Here is a 12,913-nt window from a genome sequence, read left to right as displayed (position 1 = left end):
TAAATGCTGTCAGCAGTAAATCACAAAGCCCACCACATTGATTGCCATCACGAGCCTGACACCACTAATGCATGTACGTCTTCATTAATATTATTTTATTGCCAGTGGCTATTTAAAAAGGAACACAGGAGAATGTAACACTGCATGTGGATCATTAGCTTTTAGTTACTATCCTAATGCCCTACACCAGCAAATGAAGCATAAAAATAGCCCGCAGCCTCTGCCACCTGCTTCCCAGCCACTGTCCAGTGGTTGGTATTTGGACTCTTTTTTTTTCATGCAGCTGGTCTTCTACTTAGAAGCAGCCCCACTTTCCGTTCCTGGGGAACCCCCATGAAATGTCATTTATCATGGCTATAGCAAAGGCCATTAATCTTTTTTTTCCTTTCCCCCCTAAATGGAAGAAATAGCTGTGCTTTCTACCTCAACCGTATTTAAATATTTAGTGAAGTGGCTGTCTACGTTTGTCATCATGTGGATCATCAATAAGGACACAGGAGTGCACACACTATCTGCCATAAGGACATAATGCCAGTAATTGCATAAAAATGCTAATGCTACAAATACACTTTTGATAACAAATTACCAAATTATCTTGGAATCTGATGGTAGGTAGGTTTCTCCGTGCCTCCCTTCCTCCCACTCTGGGAAGCCACTAAATGGTTTTAATGTAATTATGGCCCAGCTATGTACAACCACTGTATAAATAAAGCCCCAAGTCTGCCTGTGTTCCAGCAGAGCATACTATTAGATGTGTCAAATAAGCATAAGTGACCTTAACATGCAACTGTACCTCTTGCAATTAATCTGGAAGCACTGTCTGCAATTAATCTGGAAGCACTGTCTCAGATAACCCAGCAAACTGTAGAAGTAAAAACCTAAAGCTCTTTTGTCACACTCAATATATATCTGCTTTATTCTGATTTCTATTGTGGCAGTAACTGAGCCTCTCTATGAATTCCTGCCATGTGAAAGAAACTATTGCTAGGACTTTTTTTCTAAGCTTTTCATAGCTCTCCAGTGGGTACAGGGCAGCAAAATTTTTGTAAGGGCTACAAATCTTGTAACAGAGCAGAATGATGTTTTTAATTTGAAGCAGAACTCATCACCTCTATCCCTAACCACCTGAATCTTTTTCAGACCTATGTGAAATAATACTCTGTAAAAGAGAACATCATTTATTGGTATAATTTAAGACATAATTATTGTGTTCTTCCCTGGTACTCTTGTATCATTTTTGTCCAACATAATGACCTGGAATGCTGACGTGGCATTTTGTGTCCTTCCTTGATCTTCCCTGCTGTCCATGTAATTTGAATATAAACATATGATTATGAAGAAAATACTAGGTCTGCATTTACAGTAAGTTGGAAATGCTTCTATTAGCTGCATGGCTTAATTTGATCTCTATCACAGTAACACCACATAGTTTGACTGGACTCTTTAATAGGTCTTTTACTAATTATCATTATTGGGAGGGGCATTAAAAGATCTATTTTTGACAAACTACTGAACTTTTGAGTGAACTATTTTTCTTTGTGGAATAAGTTTCAGGGAGAATCAAAAAATGTTTTAAACCCCTTTGTTCAGTTAAAAAACCCCAACAAAGCAAAGAAACCAAAACCAGTAAAAAAATCCCTTCATTTCAAAGTGCAGTAATTTTTAGAATTGGTAAGTTTTTTTTCAAAAATAATTTTCCAATGTCTCTTTTGACTAAAGTAGCATCTTAGAGTTTCTTTACACCTTTCCATATATTCTCTCATTCTCTTTGTACTTCACAAATTGAGACATGCATCTACACACATACACAAACATGTGGAACTCTCAACCACCGAACACACATAAACTGAACTTTAACTAAATGAGGGGAAAGAACTATTTATGTCTCCCAGCTATTTTCATCTTCTGATGCAGCTGTCCTGCCTCACCCTACGCAAGTCGAGGTATAGATTGGAAAAGAGGCAACTGCAGCATGTCAGGAGCAGATGGGACGTGGAGTTCGCATACAGTTTGTGAAGATACCAGGTTGAGCCTGATCTTTGGGAAAACAGGATGGTTTTAGGATAGCTGAGAAGCTGAGATGCAGGGGGAAATTATTTTCTATCTGTGAGGTGAAGAATGGTTTGAAGAAAACCACAGAGCTGATACAGAAGATTCTTCCTTTGCCTCTGGTTCAGTTGCAGTACCGCAACATTCACATTTGGAAACATTTGCTCACCCACCTTTTTCTGCTTTAGTTCATCTACCCTTAAAATCAAGGAACTAAAGCAGCCAGAGGCCCAGTTATATTAAACACTCTCTTCAGTATTAGATATTCTAGTATTTATACTCTGTAACCCCTTTAAATGAAATAATCCTGCAGCTTCTTATTCCTGCCCCCAGGAGCCAAGACTTAACAGTGCTATGGGAACAAATGAGATGAGGAAGGAAAACGCAGCTTTTCACCCCACATTCTCTGATGCTGGCTAAAGACTAAACACAACCCAGTCATGCTTAGTTCCCTTCCTCAGCAAAAAAAATTCCCTGATAGGCAATCAATTTCAGTACTACTCTGCAAGATTACCTTGACAAATACTATTCACCCACCATATGAAAACACAAGGTCCTTTTAACCTTATCTTATGATTACCTCTAGATTTTAACGTAATCATTATTCTGCATTTATGTTGCCTGTATTAAAGAAAGACATTTCAGCAAAACACAAAAAAAAATTATATTTTTCTGAAACTTGCTCAATATATTTATATTTTTTTTCTCAAATAAAATGAGTTGTATAAATCTAAAAAGTCAAATACATATTAAAAAAATATGTCTTCTGGAGTATGAGGCTTTCTTTGCAAGGAAAAGTATTTTTTCCACATTTCTGTTTCTTGAATCAACACTCATTGCTTCCAGTAACACAGTTGAAGCTCTTACTAATTATAGGATTTGTACAGATTACAGAGATCCTGTGACCTGAAAACCTACAGGATAAACAAAGAGCCTCCACCTTGGTCAGAAAACCAAACACCTCCTTTCTTCAAGACAATACTAAACGATGCTATCAAAAAGGAGCAAAGTGCTATATACTGTACACATCAAACTACCCTTTCAAACCTGCAGGCCTAAATAAAATCTATAAGTTTGAAAGAAAGCCATGCAGTGATGTGCCACACTGATTTACTGCTAACAAGTACAATAGATTCATGCATTCAGAGAATTCTGGGTTTGTCCTTGCTACAGCTGGGCATGGTGAAGGTCTATCTTCTGCAAAACAAGTATCCTATCATATCATATCGAAGTATCGCATTATGACTACAAAAGTCAGGCAACAACTCAGTCTCTTGCAAGGCACCAATGGCTCTTCTAGTTGTGTGTCAACAGCAGGTACCAGCTGCTAAACAGTGAGCTGGCAGGAGGGATTCCTTTAGGGAGCTACTGAGTGGACCACAGAGATTACACAAGTTTTTTAACCTGTACCACTAATCCCGTGACATATTTATTTTACACATATAAAAAAAAAATCAGAGCTAAAACACCTACATAGAGTTCTGTGTAAGGATTCTATACTTACCACATGTCAAGGCAGGTGGAATATTCTGTTGATCCCAGAAGGACATCTGGAGGCCTGTACCATAGGGTTACCACTTCATTAGAATATGTATGGCTGGGAACTGATTTAGCTCTTGCAAGACCTGTGGGGTAAATGCAAATAAATTAATGCAAACAAAACAAAGAAATAGTCTGTTGTATAGTTACGATCCTAAAAGAACATATGAGCACCAACCATACATAACATGACAGCATGTTGCAAGCATTTTTATGTCTAGTATTGGAATAAGTTACTTAACAAAATAACATGGTACCATCTATCATTTAGTACCTGGCTCAACAGACCTGTGAATATTATGAAGGAATAATAAAATATGCTTTTCATAATGATAACCACAGGCCCAGGAGAAATGCAAATATACACTATGGTATACCCAAATAAAAGACAGATAAAGATTTTGATTTCCATTAACTGTTCATCCTTAGGCAGTGATAGTTTTTCATTTCAATGTTATTTAGAAAAAGGGAATGAAAAGGAAACTCCCAGGCAAACAGTGCCACAGATGAGATTTGGGGTTTTTTTTCAGGGGAGCCTAAGGAAACCTTCCACAGTTTAGACTGCAAACCCCAGCCTGCTTATTCAAGTTTATATTTGAAAGCAGTAGAAACACTTACACATTACCATTTAAATAAATATTAATATTGCAGTAATGCTTTAGAAAATGGTATGTGTAGAATTCTTTTCTCTCAACAAATGTATACTGGCAGTGCACCAACCTCAGAAGCAGAAATCATTTCAATTAAATCTGTGGCCTACTAAAAATATACTGTTTACAATAACAGTCTTTTAAGCTTGTCAAGTAATTTAAAAGAATTTATATTGCTACACAACCATAATGTCTCATGTAAAATTGGAAAGATTTTAGAAGAGACCCTCATATGCTGGTAAAAACAGTAGAGAGCATACTTTTTAACAGCTCTCCTACAGTAGCCATCCAAGAAATGGGAAAAGATTTTCAGGGCTATGGTGACTGTTCACATCATGGGCCTGCAAACACCTTTTCCAAATAATTTGCTCCTAGTTGCAATCTTGAAACTATCTGCTCCCCTGCTTGGGAACACTGGACATGCACAGGTAATGGAAATCAGGAAAATGCACTACCGGGGATTTTTGCGTTTTCCCAAACAAACAACTACTTATTTCCCTTTCACAAAACAAATGAAATTACTCAAACAGAATTTCATGTATTACATCTTACAGAAACCAAAATGCAGAGTCATACACTCATAAAGAAATACGCAACATAAGAATTCACATAAGGGCAGATGAGAATCCTTTACACCTTTATGCTTAATACACTGGAGGAGCTATTTAAGAACAGTTAATCTCAGTGAATATATCTCCATAGTAATGATGGCAAATCTTGCCAGTCGATTGCATTATCAGCTGATTATAGCAATTAGCCCAGTGTAGGGGAATAATTTAACTTGTATGCCACAATTTAATAAAAAAAATTCAAATATGAATAACCTTTTTTATTTTTAGTTTTCAGACTTCCATCTCTTTTACGTTTGTGCACTTAGCCACCAGCTTCACAAATAAGTTGGCTCATGACCAGGTACAACCCCAAAGAGGCCAGAGGAAGGTCATGCTCATGCTTTGCATTGCCTGAGCCTCCAGATAAATGGGTTTGCTTCCAGGAAATCAGAAACCACCAAATGTTCTAATTGGTAAGAAATTTTTTTTTCCTAGGCCAGAGGTACATTAACAAGTCCGAGCTTCTGAGCACCTATGTCCCATATAGCTAAACTAAAACAGCAATCCCTGAATTTGTGGATACAGAACTAATATTATTAAGTTAAATAAAAATGATGAAAGGATAAGCCTGGAAGGGTCAATGCCTCCACTTCTTTGCCTGTCAGAGGCCCTGTTTAGTCTTGCCTGAGAAAGGCTGAATTTGGTTGCAAACTATTTCCTCTCTAGCTTTCTACCGTACTTCGACAGAAGAAAAGACATAAGCAGGCAGGGAAAGGTACTTTTAAGAAGTCAGAAACATCATGTGATTTGGAGGAAACTTCAAAACAACTTTAGAGCTTGTGGGGTTAAAAATGAATTCAGGTTTCCATGACAAAAAGTCCTTGATCCACACACTCAAGAAATCTCCTGTGGAGGGGGGAATGAGTACCCAACTTGCTATACCAGACATCACACTGTACACAATACAATATACACGCTTGCCTCACAGTTTCTGCCACTTTACTGGCCAGTATGGAGTTTTGCAAGTGCTATAGTTAGCCTAAGCACACCTTTCCTCCCCTTGTGTGATTGTTCAGCATGGAGACAGTCCTCCCATCTTGATGGCACTGCTGCTTACCCTGTTTCCTCAGCCCACTGCTTGTAGATCTCTTCCATCGCTAATCCCTTCCAGGTTAAGAGGTTAATGGGTACAGGCCATGTTTTAAGTTGTGACCAGTTGGTTTCCTAGTTGGGCATATACATTACATTGGAAACTAAACAGCACAATGGAAAGCAGGAATGAACAACTGAGACTAAAATATGGCAGTCAATCACTGCCCCTATGCAGAACTGAAAGGACCTGAATTAGGCTAATGCCTCAGAGGAGTTGCTCTCCCTCAGGAAGACAGCAAGGACAAGGTTTGCTTTTTCTGAATAACACTAGAGACAAAGAAGGCATTTGCAACTGTGAACCCTTTCACTTGAAGACTCAAAATTAAAGCAAATATCTCTCATCACACTTAAAGCATAAAAAAATACCCTCATCTTTCAGACATATTTACGATTTTAAGAGAATGCTATCAAGATATATATATGAAACACTAACAAGATACTGCATTTCTTGTTTTGATGCTCCAGATGCAAATAGATGACAGTTATCAGGGTTGGGTTTTTTTTTTCCAGTTACCCTTCTGGAAGAAAAATTTGCTACATATTTTATACCCTTTTGCATACCCAAATATGCTTACTCATGCAAAATTTATTTAACCACAGCCTTCAACTGAAAGAAAACTGAAAGGTAGGATTAATTAGCACAGCATGTTCGATCACTTTCTTTAAGGGTTCCCTGTCTGTTTCCATGGTTACGCTACAGGAAGAACTGGCAATCTTGTTTTAAAAAGACAGAGCTTATGGGGGACCACCAAAACTTCAAACCTTAATGACCAACATGCATAAAAGCCAAAAGGTAAATGGAGAGATCACCACGTTAAGTATCCAATATTTACATACTGCTGCTTGAGCACTTTTTGGCCTGGGAAGCTAGGAGGATCTCCTGACAAGAAGCAAACTCCCCCTGGTTCCTGTGTCTTCTGAAAGATAAAAGGTCAACACGTCCTGCTGTTGCAGCCTGATTTTGAGAGAAGGAAGCCAAGCATAAGGCCCAGTTATTAAAAGTCAAATTGCATCAGAGCCACTGGGGAACCTGTGTGTACTTATAGGAAAAACAGACACCGCTTTATGTTCTCCAGGCACTTACTTCTATGGGCATTATTTATCCAAGCTGAAAGAAGAAACTGTTCTGATTTATTACAGACTGCAAGACTTGCACAACAACATCTACCTGCACTGTGACACAGACCACAATTTTCTTTTAACTCATTCATTACACAACAGCTACACTGCCCTGTATTTAAAATACAGAGTGAACGATCTCTGCCTATGTAGGTGTACGTCTTTAATACACAAAACCTCCTGCTGCCTCCTACTCTGAATTAAAAAAAACACAAAAACCAAGAAGATATTTCCTTCCTTGGTAAACACAATTTTCTCTGCTTTGTCCGCCTTTATCTCTTATGTCAGACTCTGAGGTTGTATCTGATTTTACCTAGCATCAGTTATTGACAAAATACATGGCACTGATTTATCATCGTAATTTTTAAATTGCATTTGGCTTTTACAAGAGGCTCTAGCCATATCCAGACTCAAGACCTATTCAGTACACACACCTTTGGCTATACAAGCACAAATATTAATATTTGATATCTCTTTAGCTGCAAGACAGATTTCTAGTCAAGTTCATATGACAATCAGGAAGCTTTTGTTCACAGCAAATATGATTCTGCAAACGAGGAGACCAGTCATGCCTGCAAAAAACAAGGTCTGCCAACCATGTGCATGGTTTCGCTTTCCACTATACCTTAAATGTGTTGAGCTATTTACTGTTTTGATATGGATATATCTAAAAGGGCTATAGTAAGGAATTCTGAAAAAAGGGGGGGTTGTTGCTGTTTTTCCTGATTCAGATTATTTTAATGCTTCCTTTTCTTCAGCCTTCTGTTTTGTTCAGTTTAACAATTACTTAGAGTTTGAGGTAAACAGCTTATAAAACTGTAACTATGAACCACTAACAATAGTGCAGATCATGAACAGTCAACTCCACTTAACCTGTTTACTCAGCTACTTGTTCTCCAACAGAAGTGTATGTATCCAGTGAATACCTGAATGACAGCAAAACAGAAATATAATGGGTGTAAGCACTGACATTGCTTCAGTGAAGCAGTCAGCTTTTTAACCCAGAAGTCCATTTCTGGCCATCAGAAGCATCCTGCACCCTTCCATACTTTACCTGTGTGCTTCTGTATTTAAGTAGCAGCTTTACCACAGCATCTAAGTATCTTTCAAGTAAGAATTACCTACAATATCCTATAGCCTAGTCCTAATTTAGCCAGTAGATTATGGTAGTGCTGTTCATCTATAAAAGTTACCAACTATCAGAGAGAGCCTAATCAGGTTCCCAAATTAGTATTCCCGAAGTGCACTTGAGAAATGACTGGTCTTCCAAACTGAACAGCAGCCTTCAAGAGACAGAGCAGAGTAAGTGAGGCAAAACGCATGTGTGCCTCTCAGCCTGTCTGTTGTTTTCACCTCTATCAGTTGTTCTAATAAAAGATCATTTTTCCCCTGCAAATCTTGTCTCACGTGTGTCTTCAGGCAGTCACTTACAGTACCACAGATGGTAATTACTCTGGCTTGTGAATGGTACTCAAGTGTCATTTTGACAAACACAAGTTACAGAAAGGGGAGACAAAGAAATACTTTTTCTGCTACTTAGAAAGAATGACTCTAACTCTCATGAAGAGTATTTTTCTTTTTTTCAACAACTGCAGCATCTTCCTGAGCCACCCAAAGCATTGTAGAGAGGGAGAAAGTGGAATATGAGGAAGAGCTCAGCTGTTGGTGGTATATTGAAAGATCATTTTGATCAATTTGACTGATAGACACCCTAGCTATAGAGCTGTTTATTTCCCTGCTTTAAAATCCTTATAAAATATTTCTAATACATTTTGAAAAAGACCATTGATGCTGAACATGTACCATGGCTGCCAAATTAATTCATTGTCTATTAGCAGAAAGAAACTAAAATACGGTTCCAATCAGGAAGTGGTATGGAAGTGCAGAAAAAATTAATGTCCCACTTTTAACACCCAAAAATGTATCTATTCCCATGGCCTCCTGGGTCAGCGTGGATATGTTCTATTGCCTCTGCTAGTGTGGAAGCAGAAAAATAACAGTGTGAGCAGGAAAAAAACAAAGAAACAATCTGCACCAACACTGTAAACATTCACACAGATGCAATAGCTAACAGAACTCAAGAACAGCAAACAATTCCACATCAAAGATAACTTCTTCATTACTGAAAAGACCTGGATTCACTATGGATACCTTATACATGCCCACAATTCCTTAACAATCGACAGATTTAAATTTTGCTTTCCAGATTCTGGATTTTCACTTAATGATGCTCTGTTTGCTGTCTCACAAACAACTATATGAAGATGATACCCTCTGCTCCTTACAGTGTCCCAGCATGAACATACCACTTTGCTAATAAAGCAGTAAGAGAAAATTTCAGAACTACTAATTCCAGTTATGTGAAGTTATCAGGTTTGAATCAAAGAGTTAACAACGGTTGAACAGATGTTTTTAAATTGGGAAGATCTGCAGAGCACAGGGAGAAAGTTCTAGAAAGGACAAACAGGGAAAAAATAATTCTTCACCGAAAGTGAGAGGTGATGTGTCTCAGGGTATTTTAATATTCCTCTAGAAAAGAGAAAAACTGGAAAGCAGCTATGAATGAATGAGCTCAATACTGTACAACGATTTGACTTTAGGATAGAATAATAATGAAAAAAAATCCTATGTGGACTTTTAAGACATGAATTATGAACTTCCTGAAGACAAGGAAGGTGACAGACACTCTCCTAAAGTTTTGAGGTATAAATGTTTCATTATCATTAGAATTTTCCCTAAAAATATCAAACAAATTCAGAAAAGAAGCACTGGGGAGAAGTGTTGTATGGAGACAAACTGAGAGCTATGGATGTTCCATTTGGAGAAGTATAGTAGTCCGTCAAGCACTGACTACAGAAGTTAACAACCTATTGCAGTGTATGAAGTTAACAATTTGCTATGATACCTCTCTATACAAATAAAAGCAGGGCTGCAAGAGCTGCTTTTGGATTACTCCATCTGGAGTTCAAGTAAAAATGAACCAACCCTTATCAACTGGTACCATGGTGTCTTACCACTTGATAAAAGCACAGTAGGCGCTTGGCATATTGCTTATTGCACAGGCTAAATACAACACACCAGTAAAGAAAAAAAATATGCTTGCTCTGTGCTGTGCAAGACTTACTTTGTTCAGAAAATAGTTGTCTACATAAACTGTCTTCCCTTTGCTAGGGTTTTCAGAGGACTGGACACATAACAGGTTCAAGCCCATTGCATACAGGACAGCAGTACTATTAAAATCCTTCTAGATTAATGCTGTATTAAGCATTAACTGAACTGTTAAATAAGCACAATTTGGTGCTACTGTTGTGATCCAGAGTTATCCAAACAGAAATGCAAAAGCTGAATTTCACCAAGTGGTTTATATTTCAACATCTGGATTAGATGTTGTTTATACTGAGGTAATTTTGTTTCTTAACTGACCATACAGTGCTGGCAGTGACAAGGTGAAGGTTTGCCCCAGTGAAAACATTCTGCTCTCTCCATCCATGAATGGGGTCCACGACTCAGTGCAGTTAATCCGTGGAACGCTGATGAAAAGCAACAATAGTGACATGACCACTGGGATGTTACTCTATGGAGTGATTTATTGCAGTGGAATACTACAGTTTTGCCAATCTATCATTTCCCATCTAGAGGTAAAATATCTGGAGAACTTTAATGAAAAGAATACCTCAAGCCATGGACAGCTACAGAAAGCGTAATCCAGTACCTGCAAATTTATTTACAAAAAGATCGAATCCCAGGAACTGGTCTAGGATAGTTAATTGAACAAGATCAGGGCTACATGGAGAAGCACATATTTCAACAATATTAACATCTATAAACAAAGAGTACTTTTAAAAAGCAGATCTAGCAACTATTTTATTTATAAATAAAACAAAACTGCCATTTGACATTACCCTGCAGGAATGGAATTTGTGTATTTGAAAAACTGTCACCACATGGGTATTAAAGCCATCAATTCTTCCAGTACAAGATCTGACTTACGTTTAAGCAGCATGATCCTCCAACTAAGAGCTACCGACTCCTGGCCCCTTTACTGCACAGCAAATGCAATTACATTTGATGTGCCTGCTTTCCAGCTAAGGTGTCACTTGAGCATCCATTTCTATGCTGCTGCACTTTTTCCATCATTCGGGCTCATCTTTTGAACCACAGCTGCCTTGCCTGGCACAAACAGTTCTCTAGTGATCATGGAGTTTGATCCAGGCTGCTTCCAGTATCCGAGCCAGACTATTTATAGATAAGACAAATACTCAGCTGATTTTTGTCATTGCTTCAATATGTTATACTCTGCAGCTCACATATTTCCTTAACAGGTAAAACACAGTCTTGGCTGTCCTGCCAAAGTAGGTTTTGCACGCGTTATCACATTAGTACATATATTCACATACTAGGTAACACCCACAGCATCTAAACCTACATTTGACTGCACTGGAGTAAGAGAAAAATGATCTGAAAGTAGGGCAAGAGAAGTTCTCCTCCCCCTCTACTCTGCCTTGGTGAGGCCGCATCTGGAACATTGCGTGCAGTTCTGGGCCCCTCTGTTCAAGGACAGGGAATTGCTTGAAAGAGTCCAGCGCAGAGCCACAGAGATGATGAAGGGAGTGGAACACCTCCCTTATGAGGAGAGGCTGAGGGAGCTGGGTCTCTTTAGCTTGGAGAAGAGGAGACTGAGGGGTGACCTCATCAGTGTTTACAAAGATGTAAAGGGTGGGTTGTCAGGATGATGGAGCTAAGCTTTTTTCAGTGATATCCAGTGACAGGACAAGGGGCAATGGGTGTAAACCGGAGCATAGGAGGTCCCACGTTAACATCAGGAAGAACTTTACTGTAAGGGTGAGCCTGGACAAGTTCCTGTGTGATGTACTCTAGGTTTCCCTGCTCTTGCAGGGGGGTTGGACTAGATGATCTTTTGAGGTCCCTTCCAACCCTTGGGATTCTGTGATTCTGTAAAAACATCAGTACAAAACAGGCAATGGTGAAAAACTAAAAAAAAAAATAAAAATAAAAATACCTACACAAGACTTAAAAATTTCCCTTTTAGAATTATTTTCATTTTTCTTTCAAGAGTGAAACCATTAAGAAAACCTGTGTAAGTACTGTTGCTTCTGTAAAGCAATATTGTAAAGCAATATCTTACGACAGGAAATTCTGGACTACCAGATCCACCTGTTCAATTGAATTGCTTCTCAAAACTCATTTAACGTCTATGTCATCTTGAATTAGCTGAATCACGAATCTTAGAAGAAAAGTTTTATGTGAGAGACATTCCAATATGCTTAGGTCTAAATGATTATTTGACTTTGCATCAGTAATCAGGCATCTGTATTCCTGCAGAGCCACCTAATCAGCTCTTAATACAATTTTGTCACTGAAAAAGAAGAAATGAAAACAGACAATTTCATTTTTTAAGACATTACTTTGGAAGTACACTAAGGCTGTGCCTTAACAGTATGTTTCTGGAAATACGTAGTTAAAAAGCAGATGTTCCTTATGAGGCATCTTTCTCTAAAACAATACTGAAACACTAAAATGCTATTGCCAGATTGGCAAAATTGGAGTTACATGACTAAATCAAGTCTACTGTACAGATGTAAGCTTACTAAGTCAGTAGAATTGCAGAACTGTATTGTAACTGAATAAAACAAGTGACAATTTGTTAGTACTGCAGCCAAGCCATTCTTTTATTTATTTTTTTATTTAACTTAAAGATGATGGATATACTTCTCCACCAATGTTTGATAAGAACTACTTGTAGATTGCAAGCAAAAGATCTCTAATAGTATTTTGAGCACAGACAGAATACTACTGTCATATTATTAGTACCTTTCAAACATTTCACGTTTT

At 38.1% G+C, this 12,913-nt stretch overlaps 1 protein-coding gene across 2 annotated transcripts in view; it reads right to left on the bottom strand.

Annotated features, from left to right (window-relative positions):
• CDK14 (cyclin dependent kinase 14) overlaps positions 1 to 12,913 on the bottom strand; it is a 318,203-nt gene that overhangs the window by 132,625 nt on the left and 172,665 nt on the right. For both annotated transcript variants that reach the window (XM_005152937.3, XM_031052481.2), the window contains exon 9: positions 3,554 to 3,674. In XM_005152937.3, coding sequence (XP_005152994.2) covers positions 3,554 to 3,674 — 121 coding nt within the window. The remainder of the gene's footprint in view (positions 1 to 3,553; positions 3,675 to 12,913) is intronic.

Source organism: Melopsittacus undulatus, chromosome 1 (assembly GCF_012275295.1).
Source record: "Melopsittacus undulatus isolate bMelUnd1 chromosome 1, bMelUnd1.mat.Z, whole genome shotgun sequence".
Lineage (NCBI taxonomy): Eukaryota > Metazoa > Chordata > Aves > Psittaciformes > Psittaculidae > Melopsittacus > Melopsittacus undulatus.
Note: the sequence above shows the minus strand (reverse complement) of the source record. Positions and strands in the feature narration are given on the sequence as shown.